Consider the following 18,144-nt stretch of genomic DNA (forward strand, 5'->3'; position numbering starts at 1 on the left):
TTGTTTTACCCAGCCCTTTATCTCCTACATGCACTCTACTCAGAGAGCAATTATTTTTCCTGCTTTTCCCAGTACAAGTAAAGCAAGTAGGTCTAACTTTTAATGTGCTAAACTGCATTTGTGCATGTAACACAAAGAATCATCCCAACTCACATGGTGCTACTATGTGCTGCATTATATTTGCTTGTATAAACCCGCTTTTTGCACCCCTGGGGCACTCCGGTATTACAGACAAGGCCTGGGAGACCCTTTCTCTAATATAGATTGTACAGGTGCACATGTAGCACTAGTGCGATCTCGAAGGGCGTACCCTCATTTGCATGGGGGCCACCAGAGTGTAAAAGAGAAAGCACTTTACAACTCTGGTCCCCAGCAGGTTTACAAGTGTGTTTAAAGAGACTGTCAGGAGGCACACAGTCAGTGCACCTCCACCCCAAGTGCGCCTTTTGGAAGAAGAGAAAGTGGGTGCTATGGACTCTTTAGATATCCCCCTGAAGGCGGATGTAGCCACTTAATGCACCCGCTTGCAGAGGAGACTTGGATCCTTTCAAATGCAGGCCGGGTTGCTGAAAGCACAGTGAAGGGCGAAGTGGCAGCTTCAAACAGCCTGTCTGTCTTTCACTAATGTGTTGCCCCCAGTGCAGACACAAGTTTGCAGCTGCTCTGGGGACAGTGATTTTACTGCAATAGGGTGCATTGTCCAGGCCTGTGCCTATGAACCCAGTTAAAGGTGCTCTGCAACTCACACGAGGGCAATGTGCCTTATCGCAAACATAGTGGCTCATTTTCAATAGACTAAAGACCCTACTCTGAGTGGGTTTCCAATTAATGCATGGAGGCGGTGGACTGGAAAGCACTTGGTAGCATATACGCTAACATCTTACAACAGGGAAATGGGAGATTTATAAACAAAAAAAACGGGGGAATGTATTTTTCCGTTCACTTCCATTTAAGCAGAGGCAATTTCAGGTGGGAGACAGCTAAATAAAGCCATTTTTGGCATTAAAAATAGAGAGTCTCATGCCTGAATCAGGTCTATTGACATATATCTGGCAGAAAGCTTCAGAATGTGTTTCTGTTTTTTTTTTTTTTTGCAACGTTCAGAATGACTGTCCACCTCTCCAGGCCCTGTACCCACCAATGTCCGCCCATGGCAGCTAAAGTTTTGCTGATCTGAAAAGCCTAGCCCCCATCTGCTGACCCAGTCTCTTTGAAACGTCGCATCCTGAGAAAATGTTTTTCAAATTTGCACTCAAGCCCAAACATACAAACAGCATTTGTGTATGCCAGCAATTACATGAGTTAGCACATTAAAGTCAAACCAACTGTTTTTTCGAATGCTTGTTTCTCTGGGTGTGTTGGCTTAGTGACGACCCATTACAGAATTAGTGAAACATAAATGGGTTTTAGTAAGTTTGATCCGAAGTAGCGCCTGGTGAACAGAGATGCATGCTGCCACCACAGCTCAGACCAGTGTAAACGCTCTTTCCACCGCCGCTAGGACCACCTCAGGTCGGCGCCTATTATTTTTTTTCCTATTCACGCAATTCCTGGGACCTCTTTCTCCCAATGTCTGTTCGGCGTTGAGCTGCACCAGTCGCTCTGCTCTCTCTTGCCGGTGTTCGGAACTCAGTTGCTTTGGTCTGTTGTGGGTAGTACTCCTCAGCTCGGTGCTGTGCTGCTTCTGCCTCTCCTCGCTGACTCAGGAGCCAGGCCCGGCTGCAAGAGGCGGTGCTGAGGAAGGTGCAGCCAATCTTCCCCGGAGAAGGAGGAGCCCCGGCTACAGCTTAGGTGTCGGAGTAGACACATTTCATGGGACACCGAATATTACACAACACCGGAACTAGGAGCCAGGGAGGGGCGGGACGGAAGCCGCGGCGGGTCAGTCCTCTTTCAGCGCGCATGCGTACCGCTGACTTAGGGCCTTGGTACTCAACTCCGGTACACTGCCACTGTGCCCAGCCTGTGACCCGAGAAGAGTCAGGGAGCCCCTGCGGCACCCAAAGGCAGCACCATGAGCAACAACAACAACCAGCAGAGCAAGCGGGTAACCAACGAGCCCTCCCTGGTGCTGACCCAGCAAGAGAACCAGAGCCTCTTCAACCTGCTAGGCAAGAAATGCGTGGTGAGTGCTGAACCCCCAAACTACCACCTCGGCGGCCAAACGAACCTCATGTCACCCTTCCACACTTAGCATGCCACCCCGCAGGTGACCCAGCAGGGCAGTCTGGGCCTCCTTAACCTGTTAGGCAGGTATTGCGTGGTGAGTGCTGAACAAAACAAAGTACCATTCTCAATCCACCCTTGCAAATACAATTGCGATCACTCGGGGAACCCTCAACTAGCCACCACTTCCTAGTGTCAGTCCCGTGGGAGAACCAGAGCCTTTTAAACCGGCCGAGAAAATGCACTGTGAGAGTGGTGTTCACCAACTTTTGGTTCAGCTTAACCTGGCCATTCGGTCATCCTCAGTGCTCACCCACAAAAGAACAGGAGTTCAGGCAATTTACTCTTCTGTGTAAATAAAAAAAAATAAGTGGTGAGCACAAAGACCCTACAACTTTTGTTAGGAATAACGAAGCGGTTCTCACCTGTGCTCCTATAAAACACACATATAAATACCGATCATAGAATGCGACTCTTCATAATAATTTGACAATTACTCGCAATCGGAACATTCCAGATATTACATGCGAAATCGGTGCAATATTCCACAGGGGTAATGTGCATGGAATATCTCTGCAGGGATTTTATAAAGCTACAAACAAAGTGAATTATTGCATATAAAGTTTGGACAGTTTGTGCCCAGTTTAATTTCTGCAGTGAAAAAGGGGAGCGTTGTTACTTTACGGTGCTAGCCGCGCCTACATTTAAGCAATGCAGGTTGTCCCTTGCCTTGGGTGCTTGTCGCTGTCCGACTCTGCATATTGTAAGACAGGAATGTGAGGTGGTGTGTTTGTTACAAATAGCTCTGCTTGGTTGCAGGCAATTTAGGAATCTTTTCCTTGTTTCTCCAGTGTTACCTGCCTTCCGCCTTTCTCTGTGATTGGATGTTGCCGTTCGGTGGCCAAGGGCAGGTTCTTCTCGACAAAGTACCTATGCGAGGCACGATCGGGTGGGAAATACGATACCTGCTTTCGGAATGGCGAGTCATCACTGAACGCAAAGCGTTTATTACGTAGCGTGTTTTTTTTTTTTAAATAGCCCCCAACCCTCCTAAACAGGAACGTGGCTTAAAAAAAGTCACAGAGCCTCTGAGCCACACGCTCTTGAAAAATATAAAGTGATTTAATATCATTGTCTTTAGTCTTGTAATTGCACTCATTTACGACTCAGCAGGGTCCGGAGGTTTTTCAGTATGTAGTTTGTTTCCCATATCCGATTCTACAGATTGTGTCCGCCGTAGTAAAACATGAGTGGGTTCGAAACATTTATGTTACCTCCTCAGTGACGTCACGTAGGTCCCACTTATCTTTTTCTTTCACGTCTCAGCAGGTTGTAGTGTTTAAAATATTTCATTCCAATAAATAACTTTCAGGGAAACCAGCAGCAAACCCACAGAAGTCAATATAATTCCTTTTTAAGGTGAATAGGGTGTGCCAAGAGTAGTGGTTTTACACTCTGTCACACACGCCGAAATCAGCACATGCTACCAACATAACACACAACGAAAATTGCATCTTTCTGCTACTCTGAATACCGGAGAACCGACTCATTGGTGCTCATATTCACTGTTTGGGGTCGCTTAAAATATGAGACCTGATAGCAAGAATTTGCCTTTATTTCTTTTGCTGTGAGCGGACCCTCGACATATTTAATATTGACACCACTGTGTGCTTTTCAGGGAGGTTTTTTGAGGAGCACACCTGAAATGTACAGCTTAAAATGCTTTGCGCCAGGGATTGTTATTGACGTCATGTTTTCTGTCCTGAAAATAATTTAAAGACGTTTTCTTTCTTCTGACGAACGAGCATATAGGGAATTAATCTGCTCAAATTGTGCCTATATAATCGTTGTTTTGTTTAGAGCTCACCCGACTGCTTTGATCTTCTATCTTTCCCACCTGTTGCATGTTTTCTGCCCTTTGAATGATCTACGAGTGAAGTCTTCTGTAAAGGTAATCATGCCCTGGCTGTACCATTAATTATTAGGCTGAGATGTAAAGTGTACAGGAGGTTTGCTGCCATGGGGAAGTGTTTCCGTAAGTGATGCAAGACAGATGCAGAGAAAACACATACAGACGGAGGTATTATAAAGACTGTATGTATCATTGGAAGGCAGACAGGTCATAACACACGAGGCTGACTCTCTCTGAGGGCTCCCATTTGGCTAAAAGTCAAATAAACTATTAACCCACAGTACTTGCATTTCAAGAAAATACTCTATTGCCTGCTTTTTCTAGGTCGCGCACCCAAGATTTGGAACTTCTTATAATATGTAGGCAAAACAGAGGATTTAGCAGAGGCAGCAACAAAAATGTCATGCTGTGAAAGGTGAGGGTAGAGGGTTAGTCAGACAAGATTGATCATTCTTTGCTTTCAAAATAAAATGTTAACAAAAAAATGCAACTTAGAAAAAATGTCTTGCAAAACTACAGTGAAATTGTGGTGTGGGTACCATTTCTTTGCAGCATCAGTTAGTATAATGTGTTGATGCATAGCAGTAATTCCAAAAATATTTATAAGGGAAAAATCAGTATAACCAGTTTAAACACGATTATGGGAAACATGAAAATAAGCAAGCATTGGCAAAGCCAATAGGTCCAACATTGGTGGTTAGTCTTATGGCCAGGGCCACTGGAATTATGTGATTGTGCAGTGATTTTTGCATAGATATGGATTTGCTGCATTTGCCACATAATCCATCATCTGCCACCTAATCTGTACATTTTAACAACAACAATTTTTTTTTCTAGCTCAAATGGTTCAAAAGTTAATTAAATGCAAAGACTTGCTGCCACTCAGTGAAAGGCCCTTTTGCAAAGCTGGATTGTCGAATTTCTTTTGCTTACTGCTATATCTGGACAATAATCTAGGGCAACAAATGCCCAATGAGTGTTACCAAGTTTAAAAACGTCAAAATAATGAAGTAATACTATTACAAAAAGTGCTACATTATGAGGCATAATTTGCCTTTTTTTTTGCCTCATAATTCACTCAACCCCGCCGCATAGTTTGACTCTCTTCTGCCGCATAATTCCAGTGGGTCTGCTTATGGCTTTGTTAACGCATGTCTTATTTTGACAAGGGTTTTGTAAAACGTTATTGTTGCCGGGTCCTCATCTTTGTCTCAAACATTCGCACAAAGCAAAAGCACACATTGCCACAGTAGTTCCTGCCACTGAACAAAACTACTTTGTGTGCCGATATGCTCCTTGTGAGAGAGCAGGTTGCTGGCACTCACAGTGAGAGAGAGAGATAGAATTTTAATAAAAGCAAAAGGTCTTAGTTAATGCCAGACCTAATTGGGGGCCCAATTATTAAAGAATATTACAAAAGTGCACTCATGGTATATGTTATTGCGTTAATGTAGATTTCTGTATTTCATGAATTTACAGAAGTAGACCAGGAAATTGTACTCCTAGAAAATATTTGTGAACTGTATTATAGCACAAGTAAATTTGCATGTGTAGATTTGCCTATGCGAAAATCTGAATTTACAAGTTCACTAACCCTCTAACCACTTTTCTTTCCAACCCTGGAAGAAGTTTTACTTCTGCTCTTGTCAGGAGTAAATTTCCAAACCTTTCTCAGTATGAGAAAAGTTTAGGGAAGAGCTGGTGAGAACCCCTAAAACATGCACGGTAGTAGGTTTGCACAGACTCAAAAGGCCTTTCCAACCTGGAACTTTGCTTACTGCGCCCCCCAGCACCCTTATATAGATCTGCAGAAAGGTGGCATACTAAGGGCATTTCTAGTATTTAAGCCCAATTAAAGCATTAGCCCTGGCATAATCAGAGAGGCTAATATCAGATAATGAGATTGCTATCATAATTTGTTGCTGTGCTACATGGCACCAAAGGGACATGTAGATGTTTTTTTTTTTTTTTTTTTTTTTTTTTTACAGGACAATTAGATTTATGAAGCAGACTGTCCTATAGACAAGTAGATATTTTATCAAATTACCCACATCTGAGCCTCTCTTAACACACATGCTTGTTCTCGTTTATTCATGCCCTGGTTTTATTTTTATTAATGCTTGCTACTAATGGCAGTTGGTCATTTAATGCAATGACTTATTGTTGCTCATTTAGAAGCACAAAATCCCTTTGCGCTTAGTGGTAACTTGAATAATGCTCGAGTGTCACAAAGGTATAGGGTCCCTAATTGAACACTCTATTGTGAAGTCAGGTGCTTCTGAGAAAAGATTTTGTTGCATGAGATTTCAGATAAACTTGTCTGCCACTCTTTTCCCGATAACTTGATTGCCTGTTAGCTTTGATTTTTCCTTCCTCTGTATCACTCTTTCACAGTGTGAATTAATATTGGATGCTGCATGCTCGAAATTCTCTCTGAGTTTGTGTACAGCAACGCACAGGAGATTTGGGATAACAAGTAGAAACGGCATTAATTTTTCTTTGTGTCTATGTAGTTTGCCTCCGATTATCTTTTTCATTTTTGTCCTTGTTAAAATACTTTCGTTTACAGGTATTGGAGACCTCCAAAACGTCTGCCACCGCTTAAAATATAGCTTTTTATTTTCTTATAAAAGTCAAGTGACTTGTACGCCGCATATGTGTAAAAAAAAAAAAAGTGCAAGCCTCTTTATGTTTTCAGAACAGCATACTTAAGTCAAATGCTTTTGTACTACCGCCCGCTTTCACTGTTGAAAGACATTAGGTCGTAGGCTCACCAGCTCGGATGCTCTCCTGTCCGTCTCCTTTAGTCTGATTTTTGCTACCACACAGTACATGGTGTTTCTTTGGCTGAGCCAGTGCCGTGCGTGGATATTGTCGTCTTCTTGTGTGAAACGTATCAGGTATCCTAGTTCCTATGACAGACTGATGCTCACTCTTTCTCTGTAGCCTCACCTTCTCACGTGTTCACACTTGTGTAAGCCTCAAAGTTCCGTGAATAATTTCTACCTATGCTAGTCGTGTACAAAAACTGAAATAGAAGACCGTGCCTTTCAGTGCGCCACCTTTGCACCTGTCACAGTTTCATGTACTGTGGCACTCCCGCTGACTAAGAGGGCATCCCATCGGTAGGCCTGCGGCGTTAATAATTTCTGTGAGGAAATGGAAAGACTAAAACAAAGATGTACATCAGTGCTAAATTAGAAAAAAACCACAGTGACGGTTTAGTGTTACTTTTGGTTGACAATGATTACCAATCCAAAATTAAATACCATAATGGCAAAAACATGGGCTGCAACCTTACCACGACCCAATTCTTAAAACGACAAAGTTGTCTAACCGACCTTACTTTATGAACACGAGGCAGGGGCAACGTTTTAATGTAATAAGTTGTAAATGTCACAACCGTGACCCTGCCCTTCAGTATTGTACGGTTGCCAATATATTGATCTAGCCATAAAAGTGGCAGATGCTGAACTTCATTGGACTCTGGAGCTGAAACACTTTTCACAGTGGGGTGCTAACTGTGGCAGTCTTGCACTGAAATCACATGGCTTCTGAAAAACTTAGTGTGGATACAAATGATTTTAGCAAGTCTCAGAAATCCATTCTGCGTTGCTATGGGGTAAGGCCTCATTCATTTTTGTGTTAAAACGAGGTCTAAAGCTGCATTTTAGTCTCCATATGTATATATTTTGCAGTTTATATAGCACAAACAGAGTCAAAGGGCATTGGAGCACTTTAAATGTGCATCAATTTACATTCCACAATGTCATTTATTTTTATTAAAAGCACAGTAGGTTATGGACACAATTGTGGGCATCAGCCCTGTTGCCACCACCATGAGTAGAGCATTTGTATTTGGACATTGAAGGTTTCTCTTTAGCTGAACCAACCAATATGTTAGATGTTTTGCATGCCACGGACAGTGCCCCTAGCTGGGATTGTCCTTCTTTTGTTGAAAGTGACGCCAAGGTATTTAAAACTGGATACTCATTCAAACCCAGACCCTTTAATGAACCAGGCACCCGTTTATACCAGATGTTTACCAAGGATCTTTTTTTTATTTTATTTTTTACCGCTGATGGTGGTGTCATTCATAGCGCAGTATTGTTCCACAGTGACAAACGGACTCTGATGGCCAATTTTTGTATTATCGAGTACCACCTTGTCACCAGCCTATTGAAAATTTGTTTGTTTTTGCTTTATCAGGCGGAGGTGACAAATCCTTGGGACAGCTAGATGACTTTCCAAGTCTGTCATACACAGGTTAAAGAGCAGCGGGGCAAGGATACAACCCTGTTTCAAGCATTTACTCATCCAAATTTTTTGTGAGGTGGCCCAGTTGGCAGATAATTTGACTCTTACCCATGTGCCACAATATAGCTATTTTATTGCCTTGAGGAAGTGTGGTAGTATATCCACTTCCTTAGTTTTGCCCATAACCGGCCTTTTGGGATGTTATCAAAGGCATTTGTGACATCAATAAAATGTGCATTAAGTTGCCGGGACTTAGGGTGCTTTGCTTCCTCAGTCGGGCAAGTTAGGGTCAGGAGATTATCCTTAGTCTGACAGTGCTTTTGAAAGCCAATCTGGAACCAAGGAGTCCGTTTCTTCTCAGTTGCCCAGATTTCTAGGTCTTCATACAATAGCCTTGCATAGCGCTTCCCGTCAGCGTCTAACAGTGATATCATTCTGTAATTTGCAGGAGACGCTCTGCTTCCCCTTTATGAAAAGGTACCAGATTTGAACCCCTCCAACTTTCAGGAATGGTAGCCATGTCATAGCATTCAGAGAAGAGCAGGGTTAAGACGGATGTCTAAAGATTTAAATCACATTTTAGTAGGGCCACAGGAAGGCTGTTTGGTCCTGGTGCCCCAGCTGTTCTCACTTTCTGCCTTCTTTAAAGGCGGCCAGGGATTAATATTAGATAGTCTGTGAGGTAGTCTGCTCCTTTAATGGGTCATGCAATGTATCAAATATTTCCGAAAGTAATGTCCCCAGGTGAGACGCCTTGATAGCCCCATCGTGTTGGCAATCCTGGAGTGCGGGGCAAGGTGCCTGCTTATTATACAGTAAAGCTGCTTTATGTACTCAGACCATTGCTTCACAGGAACATTACAGACCTTTGGAATTCGAGGTTGGGTGAGCTTGTTCACTAACCCCCAGATTATCTTGAGGGCAGCATGAAGTTTGACCCAGGTGTGTTCCTCTGCCTTCTTTTTTATTCTCCCTTAGTAGTCTTCTATATAAGCGCCTTTTAAAAGTTTGTTTTTCTTTCATACCATTTGTATCTTGGTTTTTATACTTGAGGCAGCGTAGGGTTTCATTTAGCTGTTTTTTTAAGCTTTTAGTTGTTAAGCCTTCGGGGGGTGCCACCCTATCTATTTTAACCCCAGAACTTCTTTTGGGGTGTTCGGATAAATTGTCTTTAAGACAGACGGTCCGAGGGTCCCAGCCTATAATCATTTCCATTTTCCTCTTTTTCCCCTCAAGACCTTCTGTTATAGCAAGGCTTAGTTTTATTTTGTTGGTTTGAGGCAGTTCTGTTCGCCAGTTTATTCTTTTTAGAGGGGCAAGGTCTTTCTGCTGGCCCAACATCTTTATTTCTTGATGCCTTTACAGGAACATGTGAATCTTGCAACAATTGCTGCATAGTCACTTGTAGTTTTTCGGGATCGTATATATTGAACACAATATCTGTTGAGATTTCCATGTGAAGTAAAACAGCAGCAGCAAATACTGGAAGGTCACATGGAGTCTTGCTTGGGAATACTTGGAAGAGTTTGTTTTAAAACTATACTAAGAGACTTTATTCACTACCTTTGCACACATGGGCATAATCATTTTAAATATTACATATTGACTAGGACTTTTGGCACCCACAGTTAGGGAAACTGCTCTAATTTTACTCTATAATGTCTAATTTCATCCTTTAACTCTTATTAAAGGATGTCACATTGGTAGTTTTAAAAATGTAAATAATGTACATTTTCATTTTTTCTACATGTAAAAATATCGTTTTACTGTTTTTATTTCTGTATCCCATTTTATACACTTCATTATGATTTCTTCAACTGCTCCTAATATTACAGCTGGTGCTGCTGTGGTTCATAAGTCAGTTTAATGTAAGTCAGACGTATACATTCCAGGCCCATTTGAAGGCCTGGCTAATGCCACTTCAATTCTGAAGTTAAGATTGTAGAACAAAATAATTTCACATCTGTGGGTTTGTTAAACAATTAATGGATGGTTAAGCTCTATAATGTTGTAATGTAAGTTCGAGCCTCCCCACCTATTACCTCAGCCGATTTCTAAAGCTTGCACCCTCAGGCTCACTTTTAACTATGACTTAAAAATGCAGCATCTGGTAGAGGCTCTTGTTAGAACCTGTTCTTATCACCTACATCTCTGTGGGGTTTCATGATTTTTTTTTTTCAGCATTTCTATTCATTTGTCTAACTACCACCACAGGAACGTGGTGTAAAGGTTACACAGCCACACAAAAAGGCTTTACAGTATGTGTGGACAGTAGTACTCTATACACCCAGAGAGAAGACACTTGTTGCTCCTGGGTGCAATAATACAGCTTCCAGTACATGCAGTTTAGAGCATGGTGAACTGCAGTGACGGTGGTGTTTTTGAGATAGCTGAGGGCAATTTTTTTAAATGCCAATTTCCTCGATGAGGTTGGTGTACAAAAAAACATCTTGTTACATGGTTGGAGGCTATTTTGTTGAAGAGATACCTTAGGGAAACACAACAAAATTTGGAAAAAAATGATTTGTGACTGGTTATGCTGTACTGGTTCTGCGAGGTCATGGCACCCCAGTGGTGTAGAGCGGATGGTTGGAGTGAGGATCTAGGTCATTGGTGAATTTTAGTACAAGAGCCAGTAACTTATTTTGTGTGCTGGCCTCTCTAATCTCACAAGGTGGAAATGGCGTTGATTCCATCTAGTTTAAATAGGATAGTGTGCGAGAAGCTGGATCCCTTTCATACTGGTTGTGTGAGTAGGGAAGAGACCTAGGAGGAGGCTTTTACAAAAGTCCATTATGATAAAGGAAGCCAATTCTTGTCCCAATGAAGAGCGAGCTCTTGTAATATTTGTTAGTGCTGGTTATAGGGGTTCCATTTGTTAGGGCACACAATTGCTTGAAAATACTCTTTCTAAGCATAATGATAAATATTACATCCTTTACATCCGAGCTTTATTTTAAGAAAATCAAAATGCACAACACCCCAAGATGGCTAATTTAACAACGTAAGCTGTCAAGATGGCTTAGTGAGATAAACGTTAGAGACTGACATCTGCCATGATCATGAGTTCAAATTTTGGAATGGTCTGCTCGGATTATCATTAAATTCTTAAATTTTATCTCCGGGTTTTTACAGTCCTTGGTAAAAACAAAACTTCTTTGTGAAGCGCGCTGGGAGTACAAATTATTATAGCCTATTTGGAGTAGTAAAATAGCCGCAAAATCCTTTACTATGCATTAGGAAGTGCAAATAGCATTTGGTCAGTCTCTGTTCTCCCTCGTGCCTTGCACGCCACAATGCTCTCATTCTACCTTTGAAAAGTTATTCGCTCCAGGACCCCCTTCCTTATTTTTTTTTATTTCCTTATTTCTATTTATTTTTTGTTATACAAAGTAACATCGAGCTAGGTAGAAAAGCGCAAGAAAAGTCCAGGCCAAACTCTACACGTAACACTATTTGAAAGTCTAACGATGATCGTTCACACCTTTGCGAAAGATCTTACTTTGTAGTGCTTGTCAATACAAACTAGCAACCCTTGTGAACTTCACAAAGGAATATTGAAGTTATCTGTCGGCAGTTCCACAGGCGTGGTGGTTTCAGAACTGACTTGCACAACTACAATGGTATAAAGCTAGTGCTTGGACAGGAAATATTTTGTTAGTGAAATATATTTCATATTTTTCAAAAAGGTGTAGCATTAATTATACCTGCTAAGCGTTTCATGCCGAGCAGTGACCTTTTGGGTCACTTGAGGAATAACGTTTTCAGCGATTAATTTTAAAGAAAGTGTTTGAGGGATGGATGTTAGAGTGGAGTTAGTAGGAAAGAGAGTTGAGACGGAATGACAGCTGAAGATACTATTTGATCTCTGTCTTAATGCAACGGTTTGTTAAGCAGTCCATGACGCAATAGTACTCAGTGGCAGAGACCGCCATGGAGTGAGTCTAACAGAGAAGTTCTTGCTTTTAACATGTACTTCTTTCGCTGAGCATCCTTTGCTGCTCAAGCGGCTGTTTCATGCAAATGCGTTTGCCAGCTTTTTCAGATTTTCGATAAGTCAACTGAATTATTTTTTATTTCGTTGGTTAAAGGAATAATTAGTATTACCTTTGGTATTTAATCGTTACATGGAACAGCTTGGACATATGGCTGGGGCTGTAGGCATCTCTTTCCTGAAGTACTCTGGCGCTGCCTACTTTAGTTTTAAAGTGTAGTCCATAAATTACATTACCACATGAATAACAGTCTCACAAATTCAATTACAAATTTTAAGGGGCTACCCAGTAACCCAGGGACCTGTGTAAGATAAACAAAACATAGTTGCTCAAAAAGAGGGCAGTATAACACTAGACCTCCACAGAAATAGTTGCACATAAACCCATATGGAATAGGTTACATTTAGAATAAATCTATTAACACAAATCATCTTGTTCAAAATATACACTCAATTGGATTTAAAATAGTATGCAAATAACAGGTGAACCTAATGGTGTAACGGTGCAGTGCAAGTGGTCATGTGAAATAGTGCGCATGTGCTGTACAGAATATGTACACACGACTGGTAGCGAGATATAGACAGAGCAACAACACACAAGAAAGTGAGAGTTGGAATCCTTAGGTAAATGCTTTTAGTGAAACCAGTCCATTGTAAAAATTGTCGACGTTTCCACCCACAAGATCACTCAAACAGGGGTAATCATTAGGACGAAAGACATTGTAGAAGACACCAACCAAGGTGAGTAACCATCGCCATCCACAGATCCGTGTGGCAGTTGTGTATCCCTTGACACAGTGGTGTGAAAACATCCAATGCACTTTGTGGTAAATACTTACTCTCTCTTTACCAGATAAAGGTATGACAGGAACTCTTCACATGTGAGATTGAGAGATGAAATCCTTGGCCGGTTGCTGTTCTGACTGCACACAAATGAAACAGCCAAGAGCTTTCCCTCTCTCACCCCTCCTGGCAATTTGTCTGCCCTTTGTCCTACATGATCTATAGCCTTGGTGGGATGGTGGAAGTGCAACTCAATGGATTTGCCCCAGGTAGGTGCAAATCTGCCAAATACTTCACAAAGCACAAATGTACTTTGAACAAAATCCACCAAACAAAAGTGAGCTAAGATTTCCACCCCAGGTGGACAAGCACTTTGACCTGTTGTAAGTATTGTGGGCTTTAAACCATACCTAGCTCACGTCCATCACTTTAACTTGTTCATGGGCTTGCCTTTCAAAAGTCACTTGATGTCATCGGTAATTGCTTTACGTTTGTCCCGCCTTGAGGCTGTTTTGTCACCCCTTGCAGACTGTCCCGGTTACATGGATTATTATACGATTGCCAATATACTTCAGTGTGGGAGAACTATTTATTTTGTCTTTCCTCTTCATGCTGCATGTGGGCCATGGTGCTAACAGGCACAACAGCGTAAACTCGATCAGCGGTATTGGAGTGCTGGTCACATTGTTCAGAGTTACCTAATCAGTCATTTCTTGTGGCTTTCTCCTTAAAACACTTGAAATTGGTAAATGCTTTACTAAAACAGAAATCCTCAAAGCAAAAGCGACTCCCCCGTTGCAGCAGGAGAGACGATACTACAATATTCATTGCACTCTGAGAAACTCGTCCCATAATCCTTTGCATGCATTAAAAAAACATTTTACTCATAACTCAGCTTGTGGTAGTCCTCGGGTAATAGGACCACCACCAAAATATTCAACATGATAATCTCCTTCTGTGGCTCATCTCTGGGTCCCCACTCTAGGTTAGGGGGACCCCAAAATAATAACCCCTACCACTATTCAGTGTCTGTTTAATCTTTCTCATGGCTAGAACTTTCGTTTTACAGCTCAGTCAGTTGTCTTTTATAGGCCTTTTTTGTTACTTCATTGCTATAGGCCTCTTAGCACTGAATATGTGTAATGTACTATGTCTTGTAGGTTAAATATATTACTTTCTGCCATCTTTTTTTTTATTTTTTATGGTGTGGTTATGCCCTCTCGGGGCTAATTATACAGTTACATGACCATGTTTCTTACAAATGCTGTTTTAATTGTGGGGTCCTCTAGGGGCTGTTCTAAGCATTACAGTCAAATCAGCATATTAAAATATTTGTGGCACGGAACTTGTCCCATAATGCTTTGCAGGGCATTACGTTTAAAAAACATTTTTGCTCATAACTCAGCCTGTGGTTGTCCTAGGACAATGGGACCACCGCCAAAACATTCACAACAATATACTCTTTCTGTCTACATCATCTTTGGGTCCCCACACTAAGCTATTATAGACTCCAAACTGACCCCTCAAACCGTTCAGTGTCTGTTTAACCTTTCTCAGGTCTAGAACGTTTGCTTTACAGCTTGTCGTAGGTTGTGTTTTAAGGTCGTTCCTTGTAATATTATTGCTATAGGCCTGTTGGTCCTGAATATGTGTAAAGTACTATGCCCTCTAAGGTCTAAATATATGGTTCCACTGCATTACTGTCTGACATTTTTTGTGTGGTTATTTCCTCTGGGGGGGTAACTACACAGTTACATGACCATGGTTCTTACAAATGCTATTTTCATTGTGGGGTCCTCTAGGGGCTGTTCAGAACATTGCAGTCATATCAACATATTAAAATATTTGTGGCAGGAAACCTGACCGATAATGCTTTTCAGGGTATTACTTTTACACAAAATTTTTGCTCATAACTCAGCCTTTGGTGGTAACTCCTCCCACCATTCAGTGTCTGTTTAAGCTTTCTCATGGCTGGAACTTTTGTTTTACAGGTTGAAGAAGTTATGTTTTATGGGCCTTGTTTGTAATATTATTGCAATAGTTCCGCTAGTCTTGAAAATGGGTAATGCATTATGCTCTCTAGAGGCTGAATATATAGTTATTCTGCATTACTTTTTCCTTTTTTTTTTTTTTTTTATGGGCGAGCACAAAGTGCTCCGTCCATTCTGTAATCTCTTTGGGGTCAAACCGCGTCAGTCACTTACATTGGTTCGTGGGCTTGCCTTTTAAAATCCGCTTGCTTTCATTTGTGAAAGGCATGCATACATCATGCCTTTTCCGGTGTTTAGCCCACCTACACAGCACCGGTAAAGTACCAAAAACATATGAGGCACGATGTTTTCAGCCTGGAGTCCAGACTACTTTATCTGTTCATTTTCCACGCAGCACAATCGCGCCACATTTTACATAGCGCGATCGCACAGTTTTTTTTTTTTTTTGCTTTATAACGCTAATAGCTCTAACTCGAACAAATACGACACCCGTTGCATTGAAAATGCTTGTTTAATGTGGTTATGCTCTCTAATGGCTGACTGCATGGTTACAAAACTGTGCTTCTTCTAAAAGCTATTTTTATTGTGGTGTTCTCTAGAGGCTCTTCTGATCATTGCAGTCAACATAGTATAATATTTGCAGCACGAAAGCTTGCCCCTTATTGCTTTGCAGGGCATTACTTTTACAAAACATTTTTGATCCTAACTCAACCTGTGATGGTCCTAGGACAATGGGACCACCTTCAAAAACATATTTCTGTCTGCATTGTCTCTGGGTCCCCGCACTAGGTTAGTGGGGACTCCAAAATAATAATCCTTCCCACCATTCACTGTCTTAAGCCTTCTCATGGCTACAACTTTTGTCTTGCAGCTGGGAGAAGTTTTGCTTTAAAGGCCTTGTTTGCAATATCATTGCAGTAGACCTGCTAGCCCTAAAATGCCCTTGAGGCTAAGTATATGCATTACTTTCTCCTGTATTTTTTTCATTGGGTTATCCTCCTGGGGCTAACAATATTGTTACCTGACCTTATATGTTGCAAATTATATTTTTGTTATGGTGCTCTCTAGGGGCTGTTTTGAGCATTACAGTCTAATGTCAAAAGTTAATTTCTGATACAGGTTTGTATGACAATTGTAGATGTTTTAATAATCTCCCTTTATTACAATTATGACCATAATTCAGGCCAACTTAACATCCTTATTACACTATGAGTCTTTGAACACTCTTGACATGTTGGGGTGACCCTTCTAGTTTATTTCTCTCGTCACTTCTCCTTGGCTGTCTTGTGTTTTTTATTTTGGGGGTGTGGGGGGGGGCATTCTGTTGGCAAGTCAGCAACTCTGATGGTGGGGTGGTGAAAGTAGTATTCTATTGGCATTACCATGGCAAATTTAAACTGGGAAGCTAAATGGCAACGTTTTCATTTTTTTGCTGCAGATAGGGGAAAAGGGTAAATGGAAGTGCTTCAGTTAAATGCAGGGCCATTGTAATAATATGGCAGGAAAAGATATTATGAGGGAGGGTTGACTAGTTTGTGGCAGGAAATGTCCAGTTATGAATTTACAATGCCAGTAGCTCTAACTCAAGCAAATGCGAGACCTATTGCATTACAAATGCTTGTTTTACAGTGCTGCTGAGCTCCAGTAGTCTTTGCGAAGGTGATCACTGCATACAATTTTAAAAATCCGACCAAACAAAAAAATGATTAAGACATAGTCTCCTGAATCACAAAACGGGTTTTTGATGGTGCTCAAAATGGTATAACTGTCAATATAGAGTACCTAGGTAATCAACCCTTAGATGCCATATCTTGTGACTATTGGTCACAGTTGAAGCATTCAGATAGTGAGAGGTCCCACCCATCTGACCTGCTATTGAACGTAATTAAAGAACTGGACTTTAGGTTTTCTGTCAAGTCCCATCTCTAAACCCCAGCAGCTCCAGAACCATAGGGGCTAGAAAGGTGCTTCAAATGACCTCCGTAACAGGAAGACTAGTGAGAGCCTTGAGTAAACTATATTAACACTTAGAGGTAAATCAAAACATTTGTGTTCCACTTGATCCCATATAGGGTGGTGCCTCCTTCCACACAGTCGGAATATGGTAGGCAAATAATCATCACATTTTCAAGTGCTTTGACAGTTCAAAATGTCTTCAGTGCTAGAATGTCCTTGGCAGGTTTTAGGCTGTCTAGGATCTGCTAGAGGAATTGTAAGGCCATGTCATGTATTTCTGTGCCTGTTGCAGTTCACTGGTGGCATGGCCACTGACCCATGTGACAGGTGCTGCCAGCGAGCTTTCAGACTTTTCTTGGTTACTACCAGAGTACCTTGTCTCCTGTGCATCTTTTCATGTTTCTTTTGAGCTATCAAGTTGAGTGACTACATTAGTATTCCTCTTTTTCTTGTGGTGAGTCACTTAGCTCATGAAACATGTACCTTTCTCCTCGCCGCTTGCCTGCACCGTGAGAGCAAGTGAGTCCTGCATTTTGTAAGTAGATGGGTACCTATAGCCTTGGAGGAATATAGACCCAGCAAAGATAACTTTATGCTTCTCTGCCATGCCTCCTCTGAGAAGGAATGGTTCCACTGCTGTATTCATTGGCATCTCCAGTCGTAGCACTACTAATAACAGTCAGGAATTTGAAATGTGAAATTTCCAGTATCCATTAGTAACTCAAATTCCAGCTCCTATTTAGAATGCCATTTTGGAGCCACACATTTCCTCAAATGATAATCAGCCACATCAAGAAATGTCACTAACCACTTTGTATGACCTCGACTGGAAGTCTGCAGGGTTGTCTTTCTTAAATACCTTGTGGGTCACAGGCCTTCCTTTCACATTTCTTAATATTATGGCGATGGATAGGAACCTCAGCATGCAACTTTCAAATTGTAACGGCTAGAATATAAAAGGTATCTTACCTAATCGAGTATCTTTTCTGTTTTCACGGAACATGGGGAAAAGCTGGAAGAATTCAAGATGCATACTGCACATTAATCCACTCAGCTATCTTGCCAGATTTTGAATCCCTGTTGTC

At 41.5% G+C, this 18,144-nt stretch overlaps 1 protein-coding gene across 1 annotated transcript in view; it reads left to right on the forward strand.

Moving 5' to 3' along the window:
* Positions 1-1,699: 1,699 nt before the first annotated feature.
* The window catches only part of WASL (WASP like actin nucleation promoting factor), a 299,023-nt gene continuing 282,578 nt past the window's right edge, over positions 1,700-18,144 (forward strand). The window contains exon 1 of the mRNA XM_069229876.1: positions 1,700-2,125. Within this exon, the coding sequence (XP_069085977.1) occupies positions 2,015-2,125 (111 nt within the window). The 5' untranslated portion in view covers positions 1,700-2,014. The remainder of the gene's footprint in view (positions 2,126-18,144) is intronic.

The sequence above is a fragment of the Pleurodeles waltl genome, chromosome 4_1 (assembly GCF_031143425.1).
Source record: "Pleurodeles waltl isolate 20211129_DDA chromosome 4_1, aPleWal1.hap1.20221129, whole genome shotgun sequence".
NCBI lineage: Eukaryota > Metazoa > Chordata > Amphibia > Caudata > Salamandridae > Pleurodeles > Pleurodeles waltl.